The following is a 17581-nucleotide window of genomic DNA, read 5'->3' as shown; positions in this document are numbered from 1 at the left end:
CACACACACACACCCATTCTGCAAAAAAAAAAAAAGTCTCTCTTCCCTGTAGCTCAGTAGACTGAGACTGGCCTGAGCTGGCTGAGACATTTCTGCCAGCTGCCTTTGAGTCTCCTTTCCTGCCCCCTTGTGGAGGCCTAGCAGTGCTTTTCCATGCTTTGCTTTTGCATCTCATCTTCAAGAAGAGCTTGGATGGTATTTTCACTTAGGCTCTTCTAGGAGCTTCATAGCTACCAGAGAATTCAATTAACATCTTTTGAAGTTTTGCCTCAGGAAACGTTAGGGTCCAGGAAGACTCCCTGGGTTAGCCAAGCTCACCCAGCAAATTTGAAACACAACCGTTAAAAGAGTGCGGTTTTGGAGAAGCCAGTGTTAGCTGAGGGCAGCCTCTTGGGCTGGTTTTCTCCCTTGTGAAGCTTCAGAGGTCTTGGTTTTAGTCATGGCTCTGCAGGGCCTGGTGTTGCGGGACTTTGGTGGTGTCCATCGAGTCCCCTCTGTGGGGGTTATTTCACAGGAAGGGAAATCTGTGGTTCCTTGAGATGGCCTGATATGAAGGAGTCACACGTCCTGCCTCCCCGAGCTGCCCTGTGGCTACCTTGTCCTTCAAGTGCAGGAGCTGGCTGAAATGTCGGGAATGGAAGCTAATGTGGTAAGGGGTGTTCCAGGGCATGGGTAAGGTGGGAAAAGTTGAGCCCTGGACCTGCTGAGGTACTGAGGCCCTGAGACTCTAATTCATTCTTCCTTTCCCCTGGATGCTTGGAACTGGAGCAAGACTGCCCTCCTCCCTCCTCCCCCAGGGAAGATCCTATTATAATCTTGGGGACACTTCAGGAGTCAATATGTTTCTGCCTTTCTGTGAAGAGGGAAGGGAGGGAAACCTGGATGGTCCCTACACCCAGCTAATCCTAGCCCCTTCCCTGGGCCCTCCCAACTTTCTTAGCAGCAGCAGGGGTCCCTTTGAATGCTGGCCAAAGTGAAGGCTTGGAGAACCTGCACTCACTCATAATTGAACTTGACTTTCTGCCAGAGGGTGCCCTGTCCCTTAGAGTTGGGAATTCAAGTCTCCCTGCTAAAGAGGAGAGGGCAGAGACAATAGGTGGATTTGTCGTTTCTGAGGTCATAGCTGCTTGTCTCTCTGCTCTAGACTATTCCAATCTGGCAAAACAAACCACATGGGGCTGCTCGAAGTGTAGTGAGAAGAATTGGGACCAACCTTCCCCTGAAACCATGTCCCCGGGCATCGTTTGAGGTGAGTGCTAGAAGGGCAAGGAAAGTAGAGGCTCAGACCTCATGGGAGGTTGGTGCCACCTGGTTTCCTGGTCCCTTTTTCAGTTGTTCAGGAAATATTTACTAAGTGCTTATCGTAGATCCTGGTCACTATGATTGGACACAAATCTGTTACTACAATGCTCAAGACTTTACATTTGCTCATAAATTAATAATCTTTCACTGCATCTTTGTTGTCTCTGCTGACTTGGATTTTTTCAGGCTCCAACAGTTCAGTTTTATCAGAGCAGGCCAAAGGCATTTGCTGAATCAAATCTCCAGACAGGTTATGTCTGTGCTCTGAGGTGTTTGCCCACAACCTGGCAAGTCCCCACATGGGACAGAGTGCTGTCTTTGGAACTCTGCTTTTCTCATGAGCCCTGAGTTGGCTACTCGGGCACTATTTTTAGTAGTTCTCTGAGGCTGTTGTCCCCATCCTCTTTCTGGCCAAATGTGTCCACTTTTTTACTGGGCTCCTTCAGTCTTACCTCTGTGTCTAGGGAGCTGTTAACACCCACTCTTTAGCAGAGGTTTCTACCTGGCCCAGGTCTCTGAGACCTCCTTCTGCAGTCCAAAGCTAGATAGTATTAGCCTGAGCAGTCTTCCTCTAGGAACTTATGATTAGGGACTAGCTCAGGGCTACGTGGTTAAGGTATGTGAGTTTGGGAAGCTGGGACATAAAAGAAGTACTGCTTTCTGCCCACACAGAAGAGACAGAAATATATACATGAAAGAATGTGAGCCCAGGCAGAACAAAAATGATGCTGTGTAGGAACTAGTTCTAGAGTTAGAAGTGATGTCTATTCAAGCCAGGAATGGGGTTGGAAATATGTGTGGATGAGGGGTTGTCCCATGACCCATATTGCCAGCTATTCAGAATTACCTAAAGGATGTGGGCAGGATGTAGTTCTGGCTGCCTTAGAAGTATCAGAAACAGGGAATACACCTAGGGAGTGTTACTGACTCCATGATTTGTCCCCACACTAGACTGTACATTCCAGTCCATTGGCCAAATGCTACTGGGCAGAGACAATCAAGGACATAGGCTTTCTCAGTGCAGGAGTATACGTGAACAGTATTAGTAATACTAGCTGACATTTACTGGGTACATCCTTTGTGTCAGACACTGTGCAAAGTACTTAACTGTGTTTATTGATTTAGTTGTCAAGAACAATGGAACATTCAGAGCTAATTCAGGAAAGCAAATGGACGCCTTCCTGAAGTGGCCCATCTTAGCAGTAGCTCCTGGGTCAGTGAAAGTCCTGCTTTGACCCTGGGGTATCACTTAACTCCCGTGAATGCCAGGTTCATTATCTAAAAGCAGAAGCTATCAGCTCCTGATCACCTACCAAACAATTTGTAGCAGAAATATTTGCATTTAATTCACATATAGGTATGTGCTATTATTTTATTATCTTAGGTGTATTACAATTTACTGAGGTTGTCTTCAAATTTGTGATCCTCTTACCTCAGCTTCCCAAGTTGCTGGGATTATAGTTGTGTACCACCACACCCAGATTTTGTTTTAATCATAATCAGCATGAGATTGATTCCTGTTTTTTTCATTTAACACGTTACCATTTACTCAGCCCCTCTTTTCCTTGGTGATTGTTCATTTGGATTGAGGGGTTAAAAAATCCCCTTATGGGGGTTGGGGTTGTAGCTCAGTATAGAGCACTTGCCTAGCTAGCACATGTAAGACCCTGGATTCAGTACTCGGCACCACATAAAAAGTAGTAAATACAAAAAGGTATTGTGTCCATCTATAATATTAAAAAAAAAAAAAAAAAAAAAAGATTTAAAAAATTCCTTTATGGTTGCTTTTGTACAGTTAAATTTTTTTTATTTAAATATTCAGTTATCAGGTTTGCTTAACAAAACAGTGGTAGGCTGGGGCTGGGGCTCACTGGTAGAGCACTTGCCTCGCATACATGACGCTCTGGGTTACATCTCCAGCACCACAAAAAAACTAAAAACAGGGGCTGGGATTGTGGCTCCGCAGTAGAGCGCTCGCCTAGCACGGGCGGGACCCGGATTCAATCCTCAGCACCACATAAAAATAAAGGCACTGGTTGTGTCCATCTACACCTAAAAAATAAATATTAAAAAAAAAAAAAAAAAACAATGCCATAATAATGTAGATCCCAACTGACTATGTGATTCACCTAGCACCAAAGAAAATCACAACCACCACACACAAAAAATAAACTAAATTAGCTATAAAGGTATACAGAGCTAACCAGGGGAAATCTACCATCAATATAACAAGTTGATGAATTTACATCAGTATTCTTTTCTTTGGGGGGGGGTACTGGGAATTGAACTCAGGGACCACTGAGCCACATCCTCAGCCCTATTTTGATTTTATTTAGAGACAGAGCCTCACTGAGTTGCTTACCGCCTCGTTTTTGCTGAGGCTGGCTTTGAACTCTTGATCCTCCTGCCTCAGCCTCCTAAACCACTGGGATTACAGGCCACCATGCCCAGCTCTAGTATTCTTTTTTTTTTCTTTTAAATACCTTTTCCAGCTCTAGTATTCTTTTTTTTTTCTTTTAAATACCTTTATTTATTTAGTTGTATGTGATACTGTGGATCAAATCCATGCCTCCCATGTGCTAGGCAAGTTCTCTACCACTGAGCCACAACCCAAGCCCTACATCAGTATTCTTAAACCTATAGGGCAATATAATTTTAAACAGTAGCCACCTCTACTAATCCCAGTGGCTCTGGAGACTGAGGCAGAAGGATCACAAATTCCAAGGCAGCCTGGGCAACTTGCAAGACCCTGTATTAAAAAATAAAAGAACTGGGCTTGTAACAGTGATAAAGTACCCTGGGTTTCAATCCCCAGTACCAAAAACAGAAAGAAAAAATAACTGAGACTAGTCCCAATGAAGACCCTAAAGAAACCTGCTTCTGAACTCCTTACTCAAGCTGTTTGCAACCAAGAACCCCCTTCCACCACCCTAGGAAGTCTTCCCAACACTTAATTCTGGCTTAGATGCCTCCCATCCTACCCTGTGCATTTTGCCATCTCTGATTGGCTCATCATGGTGTCAGTAAATGTTGGTGAATTTTGCTTCCCCACAGACCCTGCCCAACATCTCTGACCTGTGCATGAGAGATGTGCCCCCAGTCCCTACTCTGGCAGACGTTGCCTGGATTGCTGCAGATGAAGAGGAGACATATGCCCGGGTCAGGTAGCTAAGGCAGCAGCTAGGAGTGGGGAGCTTCTTCCCCAAAGTGGCAAAAAGCAAGGAGGGGCTTGTGAGAGGCTGGGGGTTGGGAGGCAACAGGAATGAGAGCTGTGGGCTCAGAGGGGAGCAGAACTTAGGAGATGAAGGAATCTTAGAAGGGATGCAGTGGCCATCTTTCTGTGATGGACATACTTTATCTTTCTCTGGTCCAGGAGTGATACACGGCCCCTGAGGCATACCTGGAAGCCCAGTCCTCTGATTGTCATGCAGCGCAATGCCTCTGTGCCCAACCTGCGTGGGTCTGAGGAGAGGCTCCTGGCCCTGAAGAAACCAGCCCTGCCAGCCCTAAGCCGCACCACTGAGCTGCAGGATGAGCTGAGCCACCTGCGCAGCCAGATTGCCAAGATAGTAGCAGCTGATGCAGGTAGGAGCCCCTGATTCAGAGCTATAATATAATAGGCTGTCCTTTTCCCCCCGGCTTTGGGAAGGAAAATGGTGGTCCAATTCAGGAGGGCTTAAGCCAAAGGCCCTGGGGTTGTCCTGAGGCCCGACTAGTCTGTTGGCCCTTGTTTGATTTCCACCAGTCACTTTGGGATAAATGGTTTGGTTAGGAACAAAACTTTTGTTCATCCTATGACCTCAGGTTGATTTCCTCCCTTAGCAAAAATCAGTGCCCTCTTCCAGGTGTCTTTAAGATCACACACTCTGCTTTTCAATTTAGTAAGCATTCATCACCACCACAAGATGTATCCCCTTTAAGCACCTATCCTCTCTTTCCTTGTCCTTTCTACCAGAGGTCACCTCTCCAGCTTTCTGTCTGTAGTTAAAGCAGAACAAATGGAAATGGGTGGGATCCAGCCTTGAGCAGAGGCATGGACAAGCAACAGGTGGATCTTGCCCAGGATTCTTATTGACTCAGTCATAGGTGCTAAACCATATCAGTTGGGACTGCACTTAAATTTCCCATTTCTATTTCATGGCTGTTTTTGGTTTTGTTTTTTGGTCATCCAAGATAAGCAGAACTAGCTTATGAAAAAAAAATCAGAGAATATTTCTTAGAAACTGAGGAAATTCTGTCTATTAAGATTTGGGAGAGCTGGGATTGTGGCTCAGCGACAAAGTGCTCGCCTAGCACGAGCGGGACCCGGGTTCGATCCTCAGCACCACATAAAAAAATAAAAGCATTGTGTTGTGTCCATCTACACCTAAAAAAATAAGTAAATAAATATTAAAGAAAAAAAGATTTGGGAAACTAGAAGGCCCCCACCATTGTAGTTTTTGCCCAGAATAGTTTTAGTTCACAGATAATAAGATTCAAAGGCGCAGAATCAAAAGCAGTGTCCCGGTGAGAGAAATAACAAATATGGGCCTTGCCTCTGTCACTATTGCATAAATTTAAGCCAGGGCTGTCACCCTGTAGCCCACCATGGAAACTCTGAGGCTTTTATGGGATAGATTTTTCTGCCCTTCTGGAACACTGAAGAGCCCCATGCTTCCCCATTTTTCTGAACCCCTAAGTGGGAAGGATAGTGAGGGACCCATCACTAGCTATATATACCATCCTGTACTCTCCCAGAATGCCATAGTGTCAGCCCAAGAAATAAATAGGTTCTATAGGCAGTGCTTGTGGGGAGAAGAGATCACTACTGTGTTGTAGCCCCAATGTCCATCCATGCCTGTTGTTTTCTCTTTCAGCTTCGGCTTCATTAACGCCAGATTTCTTATCTCCAGGAAGTTCAAATGTCTCTTCTCCCTTACCTTGTTTTGGATCCTCATTCCACTCTACAACTTCCTTTGTCATTAGTGACATCACCGAGGAGACCGAGGTAGAGGTCCCTGAGCTTCCATCAGTCCCCCTGCTTTGTTCTGCCAGCCCTGAATGTTGTAAACCAGAACACAAAGCTACCTGCAGCTCGTCTGAAGAGGATGACTGCATCTCTCTGTCCAAGGCCAGCAGCTTTGCAGACATGATGGGTATCCTGAAGGACTTTCACCGGATAAAACAGAGCCAAGATCTGTAAGTAGTTGACAGGGAGACCTAGTTTCCTATTTAAGTTGCCCGTGGTGATTGGATGCAACACACTTACACAAGTCCTCGGTAGTAGCCATTATGTCACTGGTTCATAAAGCCTGCTACATGGTTGCTAGTGCTGGGACCCCAGTTTGAGGAAGGAGCAGCACTTCACATTTTGGGTTTAGTTGCCCCCAACCAAATGTTAGACTAGTGAGAATTTTACAGAGAAGCTCATCTAATCCAACTTCTGTCTCTAGGTGGCCTCATCATTTAGTTTTCATATTGCTAAGTAGCAGTGTTTCCGGGTCTCAACATCAGACTTAGGGGTTGTATGACACAGTAAAACTATAGATAGTCTTGGTGCAAAGAGAATTTGTAAAAGTCAAGGATTTCTGCTTTAAAAGACAGTGGTCCATAATGCAAAAGCCCTTGCAAGTACAAGGCTTTTGAGATTCACAGGTAGTTTCTAAACCTGTAATTGCTCAGGTTTGTTAAAAATACACCATAAATTTACCAAAGCAGAATCTCCAAGGAGTGGAGCTCTTGTTTCTGTGGGAATATGCTGGAGCCTGGGGAGGCCACCTCCAGCCCCCTTGAAAAAAAGCCCTTCCAGTGTCTCCAAGTATGGTCTGAGCTGCTTGGAGCTCATCGGATCCTTATTGCCAAGTCCCTCCTCCCACTTATGTCCTGGGATTTTTTTCTCCTTGTAATAGAAGAAGCTAGGTTGATGACTAAGAATGAGAAAGAAAGTAGCCCTGTCCACAAGAGTTCAGAATTATGATAAACCAGTCATTTACTTTTAAGGTTTAATGGTGGATTTTGCCCCTTTTATATTGCCTAAAGACCAGTAGAACACCTTCGTGAGAATGTATGGGTGAGGCTGGGGTTGTGGTTCAGTGGTAGAATGCTCACCTAGCATGCGTGAGGCACTTGGTTCAAACCTCAGCACCACATAAAAATGAAATAAAGATATTGTGTCCACCTACAACTAAAATAAAATAATAAAAAAAAAAAAGAATATATGGGCATCACTACATGATATAGCAGGTAATTTGAGTCTATCTTAGTCTGGTCCCAAGAGTTCCTTATGAAATGTGAATTTTTTTTCTATGATTCTGAATCTCATAAAAGTCTCTCTCTCAGCTCCCCTGGGGGGAGGACAAGGTAGTAGGCAATCTTTTTTTTTTTTTTTTTAAAGAGAGAATTTTAATATTTATTTTTTAGTTTTCGGTGGACACAACATCTTTGTATGTGGTGCTGAGGATCGAACCCGGGCCGCACGCATGCCAGGCAAGCGCGCTACCGCTTGAGCCACATCCCCAGCCCTAGTAGGCAATCTTCAACACAACTTTTCCTCAGAACTAACAAGTCAGAATGGCCAAGAGTCATCAGTTCCTTCCCCTGTAGACTCTTGGGACAAGCTACTAAGGAAAGATAGGGTCATAAAGTGGGAGCCGAAGTGTAGCTACCAGAGGCCAGTGGTCCTTTATTTTGCCTATACTTATGTATAGGTATTTCCAGAAGTAGTACAGCCTTCTAATTAAGTGAGATTGGGAACTAGCAAGGTTGGTTTTAAAGTGTGGATTCATCACTTGTTTAATGACTACCAATGACTATAGACAAACAGCATGCCCTTCTGTGCTTCATTTTCCCATCAGTAGAGGGGACTTGTAATGGCAGCTGCTTCACAAGATTGTTCTGAGGATTCGGTGAGATATTGTGTGCAGACACAGAGCAAGTTCACCCTAAATACAAGCTATTGTTGTCTCTCTAGGACCCGGAGTTTAATGAAGGAGGAAGACCCTGCTGTGCTTATCTCTGAGGTCCTAAGGAGGAAGTTTGCTTTGAAGGAAGAAGATATCAGTAGAAAAGGAAACTGATGGCACTCCACTCTGCAAACTCAGTCTCATGCTCCTGGAATTCCTTCAATAGCTGCCTTCCTCACCACAGATGTTTCTGCCTCTCAATACAGTCTTGCTGACAAGCTACATCTTGGGCTGAAAGAGAAGAGCTGGATTATATGTTTTCCATTTGAGCTGAGACACTTGTTTCAGGTAGTTGTAATATGGTGGAGTCTCAGCTTAAGGGGAATGAAAGAAGTTTGTTTTTCCTTGTCCCCGTGTGAAAATAGGACCTAAATGAATGAATGACTTCACTGCATTAGACCCCATAACTGGTCTCACCAGACACTTTGTGCCAGCTGTCACTTACTCTCAGCAGCTTTCTTGCAGCAGAACAGGGCTGAGGGGAAGGGACTACAAGTGTTTATGTACATGTTCACAGGGCAGGGAAGATCTTATGCTGCTCCATCATAAACCTACACCAATGCCCAGCAGTCACACCTTCCCTGTCTAGATGTAGAGTTCAGGCCACTGGTATAGCCAAGACTTGGGCTGCTATTGGGAGGCCTAGGCTATTTTTTCTTAAACATGTTTTATAATACTGTACAACCAAATCTACCCTCCAAGGCCCTGAGGCCTCATCACTTCCACCGACTGAAAACTTTTCTTCCACGGACTCTAGTAAGTCCAGTAGTTAAGAGAAATGGGGAGGGGAAAGAGCATACCATCCTTTTAGGCCCTTGGCTGACTATTCCATTGAATTGGGCCAAGGTACATACTTAACTGCATCATGCATGCATGACTCAGATGCCTTTGGGGCCCTTTCTCTAGGTATGTATACTGTGTGTGTTTGGGTTGAAACACTAGCTGATATTAAATGAAGGATTTGGAGAAATAGTACATTTTCTTTGTCTATCTCTGAGTTGTGATTATCCAGCATCCTTTAAGGGTAGAGGATTTCTATTAATTTTAAGGTACATGAACTTTCTTAAACAGGCTCCTGGCTTACTCTTTTTTCTTATAAGGTCCTGCACTTTAGTAAAAGTAAACTTCCCTAGGAAGTTTCTTTCCCCTTTATGGAGAGATTTTGCCCTAAACTCTTAAAAGCAGTTCCATCTTATACTTACAGGTTTGCCCCTAGAGGTTGTTTAAGCCTCAGGTACTCTACCTGCAACATGAGAAACTGCCACCTTGTGGACTATGCTTTGGGTAAGAAAGGGCCAAATAAGACCTGTTCAGGGCAATGACAGAATATATTAAAAAGTTTCTTTTTCAAAAGTAAAATTGGTAATGTCTTAATTACCACTTGTTTTACACCTTGTGAAAGAAGAGTAACAACAGCTACATCTAGGTTATAGACATCACACTTTTTTTTTAGGGGGACTATTTAAACAAAGTACAGAATTTGAATATGCTGTATAACCACCACAAAAATAAAATAACAAAAAAGACTACCCCCATCCGGTTGGGGAGATTTGCCTTTTCTCTCAAAATAGTATTAGGAATGGACTAGGAACAGAGCTCAGTGGCAAAGCACTTGCCTAACATGTGTGCAGTCCTGGGTTTGATCCCCAGCACTGCACACAAAAAACACACACCCAATCAATCAACCAATAAAAAGATATCAGGAATAATGGTTCCAAGCCTAGGTTGAATGGGTACGATTACAGCCAGAAATGAAAAGAACACGCACCCTTAAGAAAGGACCCAGTCGAGCATGGGAAAGGGCAGAGGTGGTTCCATACAGGTTGACTAACAGGCTCTTTAGTGGAGGGATAAGTTCCTCCCGTGCCTCCTCAGTGCTCACCACACTCAGAACTCTAGTTTACCTTCCTGAGGGAAAAGCATGATACCAGTCTATACTGTCTCAACCTGCTTTATTTACAAAGAAATATACTCAACACTCAACCCGCTTTATTTACAAAGAAATTACTCAACGCTAACAGTTTAATTAATCCCACGATACTTTCCCACCTAAATCCATACTCCCCTCATCCACATTTATAAGATATTTTTCTACAACACTGCCATTTCAAGGTGCTTTTAGAACCAAACCCTCATAAACATTTAGAATTGGTGCCTGATAACTTGATTCCCTTCAGAATCCTGGGTAAAGAGCAAGTCAGGCTCCAGATTGAACTGAATGGTCCCATCCTGGCACTGAGCTGGAGAGCTGGTGGGAAACTGCCCTGGGCCCCGATTCCAGGCACTGGTTAAATCTTGGAAAGGCACTCTAGTGTCATGGGCAATGACTCGCTGTCCCTGAGAATCTTCAGTGAAAAGCTGACTCAAGGAATCCTTATCAATCTTCTCACTCTCCCAGGAAAACCCAGAAAGGAGACAAGGGCTTTGTTTCACTGATTCTGTTTTTTCTCTACTCCAGGACTCCCTGGAAGTTTGAAGACACACAGGGGCCTGCCTGTTTTCTTTGGCAGACATCTTCCTTTCCAATTTAGCTTTGTCCAAGAGCTGATGGCATTTGCCCCCAGGTACTTTGATGTCTCTCTCCAGGTCCTGATAGTTCTTAGATCCAAGAAGCCATTTCCTTTTCCTGAGAGAATCCCTCTTTCCTTCCTTTGGGTCCAGCAAACAAGAACTTTCCAAGTCCTGGGTGAAGGAAAAAGCCAGTGAAGCATCATTCTCACCAGCAGAGACAAGGGTGGCAGGTTGGGGCAAAGGCAGCAGAGTTAAAAATGGGGTTCCCAAACTGTGGTGGCCAGAAGTCTGCAAGGATAGAGGAGAAAGTGCAGTTTCCTGGATATCTGCAGGGGTTGAAGTGGCCAAAGGAGGTGTAATGTCATTATCCCTCAAGTCCTGGATCAAATGGTCTGGCTGGGTTGTATCTGTCTTGGACTTGGACTCTTTGTTGATGTGACTTTCTATGTGAGATGAAACACTCCTCTGGTTGCCACCATCTGTCATTCCTAGTAAAACAGGAGTGGACAGATATTATAATGCAAGAAAACTGCTTTGAGCAGGATTTAATTGGCTTTTTCTGCAATCAGTACCAGGCACTATTACCTAGTGCAGGGATCTTATTTAGATTCTTCAGATAACTTTGTGGCTGCTTTTAATCTCGCTGTTCTTTCCTGAACAATCTAAACCACAGATTTTATATTCCCGTACTCAAATATATGGATGTTCCCCATGACCTATACGTACATATATATACATCAGACCACAGCCTATTTTTCCAGCTCAGTTTTTGTTCATATGGTGTGCTTAATATAGGGCATATTAGAATCCCAGCAGCTTGGGAGGCTGACGCAGGAGGATTGCAAGTTCAAAGCCAACCTCAGCAACTTAGTGAGACCATAGTCAACTTAGGTAGTAGCACATGCCCTTTGATGGTTTATACAAAGCAATCCTGAATCAGAGAAGATTCCTCCCAGTGCCCTCCAACTGGTAGGAACCCCTGCTCTATAAGCAACCTGCTCCAAGATGGCTCTCAAGTACATCTTTCCCCACTGTTGTGTCAGTGAATGCAAATATTTGTATTAAACTGAAAACAGAATCAGAAAAATATATTTGTAAAAACATGCATATACTGCTTTTCAAAAGGCAATAATTTCTTATTTTATAACACAATAAGTCAGCTAAGTTGGTTTCACATCTCATAAATGCTGCAACATGGAGCAATGAACATCTTCCTTTGTGCTCCCTGGATAATGAAGTGATGCCATATGGGTCATCATACCTGGCTGCGAGGTGAAGAAGGAAGCAATGCTGGTCTGCCGAACCTCTACAGACGGACTTTTTCTTTGAGTAAAGGAAACACTAGGCTTTCTCTCTCCAGGAAAGAGTGTTAGCATTTTGGTGCCTGGTTTGATTAAATGTGTCTGAGAAGGGAAAGAAAAAGAAAAACATAACCTATTAAAAGAGCTGTCTGACAAGCTCTTTTAAAGAGAACCAAGAAACACCAGTGACAATACTGGACCCCAAAACATTTCCAAATTTGATGGAAACTATAAACAACTATAACAGATTATCTTCTTCAAAAACAGCCTGTGGAGAGCCATTCTCACACGTGACTGGGCGACTCCCGGTTTGGGTCTGAGGCGCTCTGACTAATCTGTGTCGGAGCTTTCCCGGCCCTCTCCTGATGAGAGAACCCGTCCATGTGGGGGTGTGACTGACCACTGACGCCGGGGGCCAATCACTGACCCTGAGCTTGGAGTGCACCCCCCCCACCTTCATTGGATGGAATTCTCCCCTGAATTTCTTGTTCCCCAATAAAAGGCTACTCTCTGGCGTGCTCGCTCTCTCTCTCTCCTGCTAGCCCTGAGTAATCCTTGCTGCCCTACAGGTGGTTCGAGGTTGGAGCCAGAGAGGGGAGCCATCTCGGACCTGGTCATAGAAAAAGGTAACTGAGTCTGTGTGTTTTATTTCGATCTCTGCTAGCTAACTTTTATGCCAAGAACCTCATTAATGAAACCAATGCGCTGGCCGCATGGTGGAACAGCCTACACAAGATCTCCCATTTCACATGTTCTTCAATGTGACCATTACACTCTACACTCTTCCCATCAAGTTCAGTAGTCTAGATTCCCTCACCTTGAACTTGTGATTACCTTAGCCAATAAAATATTAAAGAAGTAACACTACATGATTTTCAAAACTAGGTCATAAAAATACCATGACTTCTCCCTTGCTCTCTCGAGAAGCTCACACTTGGGACCATCCAACATGTTAGGAAGACCAAGCTGGCACACGCTCTTTAAATTTTATGAGAATCACATTCTAGATACGTAAAATAATGTGAAAAATACACAAGCCCTTATATGCTAAATATTGGGAAGATAGTAAACAAAACAGATAGTTTCTTCCCTAGTAAAGTTTACAGTTAAAAATACTCTTAAAATATTTAAATTACTATACATATGCTAAGTCGCATTAGGAAACTTCAGAAAACTACAGGTAATCAGAAAACAGACCTCAATCACCAAAGAATCTAAAAATAAATCTTTTTAACCAAGTTGGCCATACTTAGCAGGAGCTAAAGGAAGTCCCTGCCTTTTTCTCTGGTACTGAAAACCCTTCATGCATCCTGTAAGAGCTATGTGCCAGTCCCTACTAATGGCCTCCACCGTCCTCCTTCTGTGCCTCAGAGAAGGGCCCTTTTCACACCTAACCCTGCAATATTTCCACTAACCCCCAAACATTCCTAATTCCCACAGCCATATGCAATCTCTTCCTCTTTTGAACACACCACTTATACCCTAACAAAATCTTAGAATCAACATTTGATTCACACACTTTTTTATCCTATTCTCCTCATGACTTAACATTGCTTAATATACATAATGAGATGCAGTAAATATTTTAGGAAGAAGGTAGATATACAAGAAGGATAGGTTCCAGTTTCCATTTTATATACACCTACTTGCTACATTTTTCAGTGCATCAACAAAGCTGTCAGTAAACACTAAGGCTTTTCTCATACTGTGAACAAAGTTAAGATGAGCTCCTGTCACAGTAATTGATATAATGCATAAGGTCCAGAACAAAGATGGGATGGGAGGTACACCCACTGAAAATTGTGAATGTTTTCATTACAAGTAATCTAACAAGAGAAAATTATTACACTTCTTCTCTAGAACCACCTGGCACTGGTTTTCTCATCTAAACCTAATGAAAATTCAAAGGAGAGAAAAGCAAATTTCTTCTAACTATATCATAACTCCTAAATTGGAGATGTGATATCTATGCCTACTACCATTACTTTAAGTCTCATAAAAGACTGCTCCCTGCAATAAAAGTTTCCTCACTTAAAGGGTGTCATGGGTAGGGCTGGGGCTGGGGCTCAGTGGTAGAGCACTTGTATAGCACATATGAGGCACTGGGTTTGATCATCAGCACCACATAAAAATAAATAAATAAAGGTGTTAAAAATGATGATGTCATGGGTCCCTGTAGTACGATGGATATACACTGAGTACAACTGTAGTGCAAGGATGTCAGAGGTCACTGCAGCACAATATTTTACCACAGCTACCATCAGTTTGGCCCTAATAAGCACTACTTATTGAAGATCTGTTTAATCGTCCTCTTATTGTAACTACTTCCAATGCAGCAATGGCCACAAGTGGTCTTCTCAGTAACAAAGAAGAAAAATTAATAAGCCAATGAATAAATAAGAACTATGGTCATTTAGAAGGAAAAGAAGGTGTCTCAACTGAAATGCACTGGAGGAGGAACCCCCGCCACTCTGGAACAATTTCCTGAATACTCCCTAGAAGAGGTCACATTGTTACTAGAAATATTACTGTATCTACATACAGTCAGCCCACGTTATCCCTGTCCTCCCAGTTCCCAAGTATTTATTTCAAGTCACTTTGTTTGTTTTTTGGTACTGGGAATTGAACCAGAGGTGCTTGACCACTGAGCTACATCCCCAGTTCTTATTATTTTTTATTTTAAGATGGGATCTCACTAAGTTGCCCAGGCTGGCCCTGAATTTGTGATTCTTCTACCCCAGTCTCCCAAGACACTGAGATTACAGGTGTATGGCACTGTGCCAGGCTTGTTACATTTTTAACTTTTATTTTTCTCTATGACCAATTCTCAGTACCAACTTCTGGATCACAAATCAGATCTGAAGAGCAAAGAATCTTTAAAAGGGCGCAATGGTGCACACCTGTAATTTCAGCTATGGAAGGCTGAGGCAGGAGGATTACAAATTCAAGGCCAGCCCAGGCAAATTAGAAAGACCATGTCTGAAATAAATAAATACAAAAAGAACAAACAAATAAATAAAGAGCTGAAGACGTAGCTCAGTGGTAAAGCATCCCTGTGTCAAATCCCCAGTATTAAAAAAAAAAAAAAAAAAAAATGGGGTGGGGAGAGACACACAGATAACTGCATCAAAGCCATAGCTTAAAAACATTTAAAGGCTGGGGTCGTGGCTCAGTGGTAGAGTGCTTGCCTAGCATGTGAGAGGCACTGGGTTCGATTCTCAGCACCACATATCAATAAATAAAATAAAAATCCATCAACAACTAAAAAAAAATTTNGTTTAGGTTCCAGGTTTAAGGTTTAAGATTATTCCTGCTGGGAATAGGGCGTATCCTGCTGCCTGAGTTCCCCTTGAGTTCTCACGGGATTCAGACAGTATTATTTTGGGAGACAGAAGCCCAGTGGGGTGGATTTCCCCAGAACGTGATTGTAGACGGCTGGTGTGAGTTCGGGAATAAAGAGTTGCTGTTTGAATCTACAAGCTGTGTGGTGGCTCATGATTGTGTGCCCAGCCAGACTGCGGCATTTGTGCCCAGCCAGACTGTGGCAATGAATTTCCAACAATATGGCACAACTTTAGCCTCCTGATCTAACCTTCAACTCCCCTACAAATAAATAACCCACACTCAGACAAATTGAATCACTCTCTATGTAGTAAATCTTACCTACAGAGAGAACTGGCTCCTGAGAGGTAATTTCAAATCCTTAGAATGTATAAAATCATGAGAGGATAGATAGATAGATAAGATAGATAGATGGATATAGATATATAGATATAGATATACTTTTTAAATTTAATCCTGGATATGCAGAATCAGTTTTACCTCCACAGGGGCTAGAAACTAAGGTCAGCCATGCAAGTAGGTCAGCCACACTTATATGTCCAAGCCACAGTAAAAACTTCAAAAACACAAAAGCTCAGATGAGCTTCCATGGATAGCAGGACTCTGTGGACTGTCACAAATTATTGCTGAGAGCACTGTCAGCTGTCCAGTGCTTGGCTGTGGAGAACAAGTAGTGCTAGGGATTGGAAGCTTCAGGTTTGGAAATTCTCCTAGACTCTGTCCTATGTACCCCGGACATTGGCTGATTTTCATCTGTATCACTTTAATGATCAACTATAACCATAACAGCTTTCAGTATATTCTGTGAGTCCTTCTAGAAAATTATCAAACCTGAGAGTAGCTTGAGGACCCGCAAACCTTTTTGGTGTCAGAAATAAGGGTGGTCTTTGAGACTCCCTTTGATTTTCCTTCACAAACATCCCTTGTATCTCATGCCTCTCTGGCACAATTCATACTCTCCCAGGAATGTTCACCCTCCCACACTGTTTTCCAACAACACCTGAACTTTGCTTAAAGGTCTCTTTTAAATAATTTTATTGAGATATAGTTAATATGCTATAAAATTCACTCACGTAAGTATTTAGTTAAGTAAGCCAAGTACAGTAGCACACATCTATAATCCCAGCAACTTGGGGGACTGAGGCAGGAGGATCAAAAATTAGAATCCAGCCTCAGCAACTTAGCAAAGACCTGTGTAACTTGGCAATACCCTGTCTCAAAATGAAAAATAAAAAGGGCCAGGGATGTAGCTCAGTGGCAAAGCACCCTGGGGTCAATCCCCAGTATCAAATAAAAATAAGTAAATAGGTGTGTGTGTGTGTGTGTGTGTGTATTTTTTATATATTTATTTAAGTTTTTTAGTATATTTACCAAGTTGTGTAAACATCACCTAATCTAATTTTAGAAAATTTTTCATTACTTTCATAAAGAAATCCTGTAGCCTTTAGCAGTCATTCCTCATTCCCATCTTGTCTCAGGCCAGGAAACCACTGACTTACTTTTTTGTTTCTACAGATTTGTCTCCACGGACCTTTACTTTATCCTACAATATCTCATATTTTTGTAACTTCCTCTGTCACTGAATCTAATGGAGGTCCATCTATATTGTAGCATTTTTCAATAATCCCTTTTTATTGCCAAAAAAATATGATGAACATGTTTCAGCTAACGGACACTTGGCTTATTTCCACTTGGCTATTAAGAGAAATGCTACTCTAGCAATTACAGAAATACAAATGAAAACCACTCTAAGATTTCATCTCACTCCAGTCAGAATGGCAGTTATTAAGAATACAAGCAACAATGGAGCTGGGGATATAGCTCAGTTGGTAGAGTGCTTGCCTCACATGCACAAGGCCCTAGGTTCAATCCCTAGCACTACCAAAAAAAATAATGAAGTCAAGAATACAAGCAACAATAAGTATTGGCGAGGATGTGGGGGAAAAGGCACACTCAGACATTGCTGGTGGGACTGCAAATTGGTGCAGCCAATCTGGAAAGCAGTTTGGAGATCCCTTAGAAAACCTGGAATGGACCCAGCTATCCCACTCCTTGGTCTATACCCAAAGGACTTAAAAACAGCATACTAGGGGCTGGGGATGTCGCTCAAGCGGTAACGCGCTCGCCTGGCATGCGCGGACGCTGGGTTCGATCCTCAGCACCACATAAAATAAAATAAAGATG

General features: G+C 43.0%; 2 protein-coding genes across 7 annotated transcripts in view; one reads left to right on the top strand and one right to left on the bottom strand.

Moving 5' to 3' along the window:
• Mtfr1l (mitochondrial fission regulator 1 like) overlaps positions 1 to 9602 on the top strand; it is a 12631-nt gene extending 3029 nt beyond the window's left edge. For 5 of the 6 annotated variants that reach the window (XM_048816064.1, XM_015485487.2, XM_015485486.2 and 2 more), the window contains exons 2-7: positions 515 to 649; positions 1145 to 1249; positions 4357 to 4466; positions 4676 to 4887; positions 6159 to 6480; positions 8252 to 9602. In XM_048816064.1, coding sequence (XP_048672021.1) covers positions 626 to 649; positions 1145 to 1249; positions 4357 to 4466; positions 4676 to 4887; positions 6159 to 6480; positions 8252 to 8357 — 879 coding nt within the window. In that variant the 5' untranslated portion in view covers positions 515 to 625 and the 3' untranslated portion in view covers positions 8358 to 9602. Of the gene's footprint in view, positions 1 to 514; positions 650 to 1144; positions 1250 to 4356; positions 4467 to 4675; positions 4888 to 6158; positions 6481 to 8251 lie in introns of those variants that run through there. The other variant, XM_015485488.2, reaches the window with a different exon arrangement.
• A 576-nt stretch (positions 9603 to 10178) lies between these two features.
• The window catches only part of LOC107142105 (aurora kinase A and ninein interacting protein), a 17534-nt gene continuing 10131 nt past the window's right edge, over positions 10179 to 17581 (bottom strand). Inside the window, exons 2-3 of the mRNA XM_015485485.2 lie at positions 12016 to 12157; positions 10179 to 11242 (exon numbers count right to left, since the gene is read on the bottom strand). Of these exons, the coding sequence (XP_015340971.1) occupies positions 10386 to 11242; positions 12016 to 12157 (999 nt within the window). The 3' untranslated portion in view covers positions 10179 to 10385. The remainder of the gene's footprint in view (positions 11243 to 12015; positions 12158 to 17581) is intronic.

This window comes from Marmota marmota, unplaced genomic scaffold, assembly GCF_001458135.2.
Source record: "Marmota marmota marmota unplaced genomic scaffold, marMar, whole genome shotgun sequence".
NCBI classification, from domain to species: Eukaryota; Metazoa; Chordata; class Mammalia; order Rodentia; family Sciuridae; genus Marmota; species Marmota marmota.
Note: the sequence above shows the minus strand (reverse complement) of the source record. Positions and strands in the feature narration are given on the sequence as shown.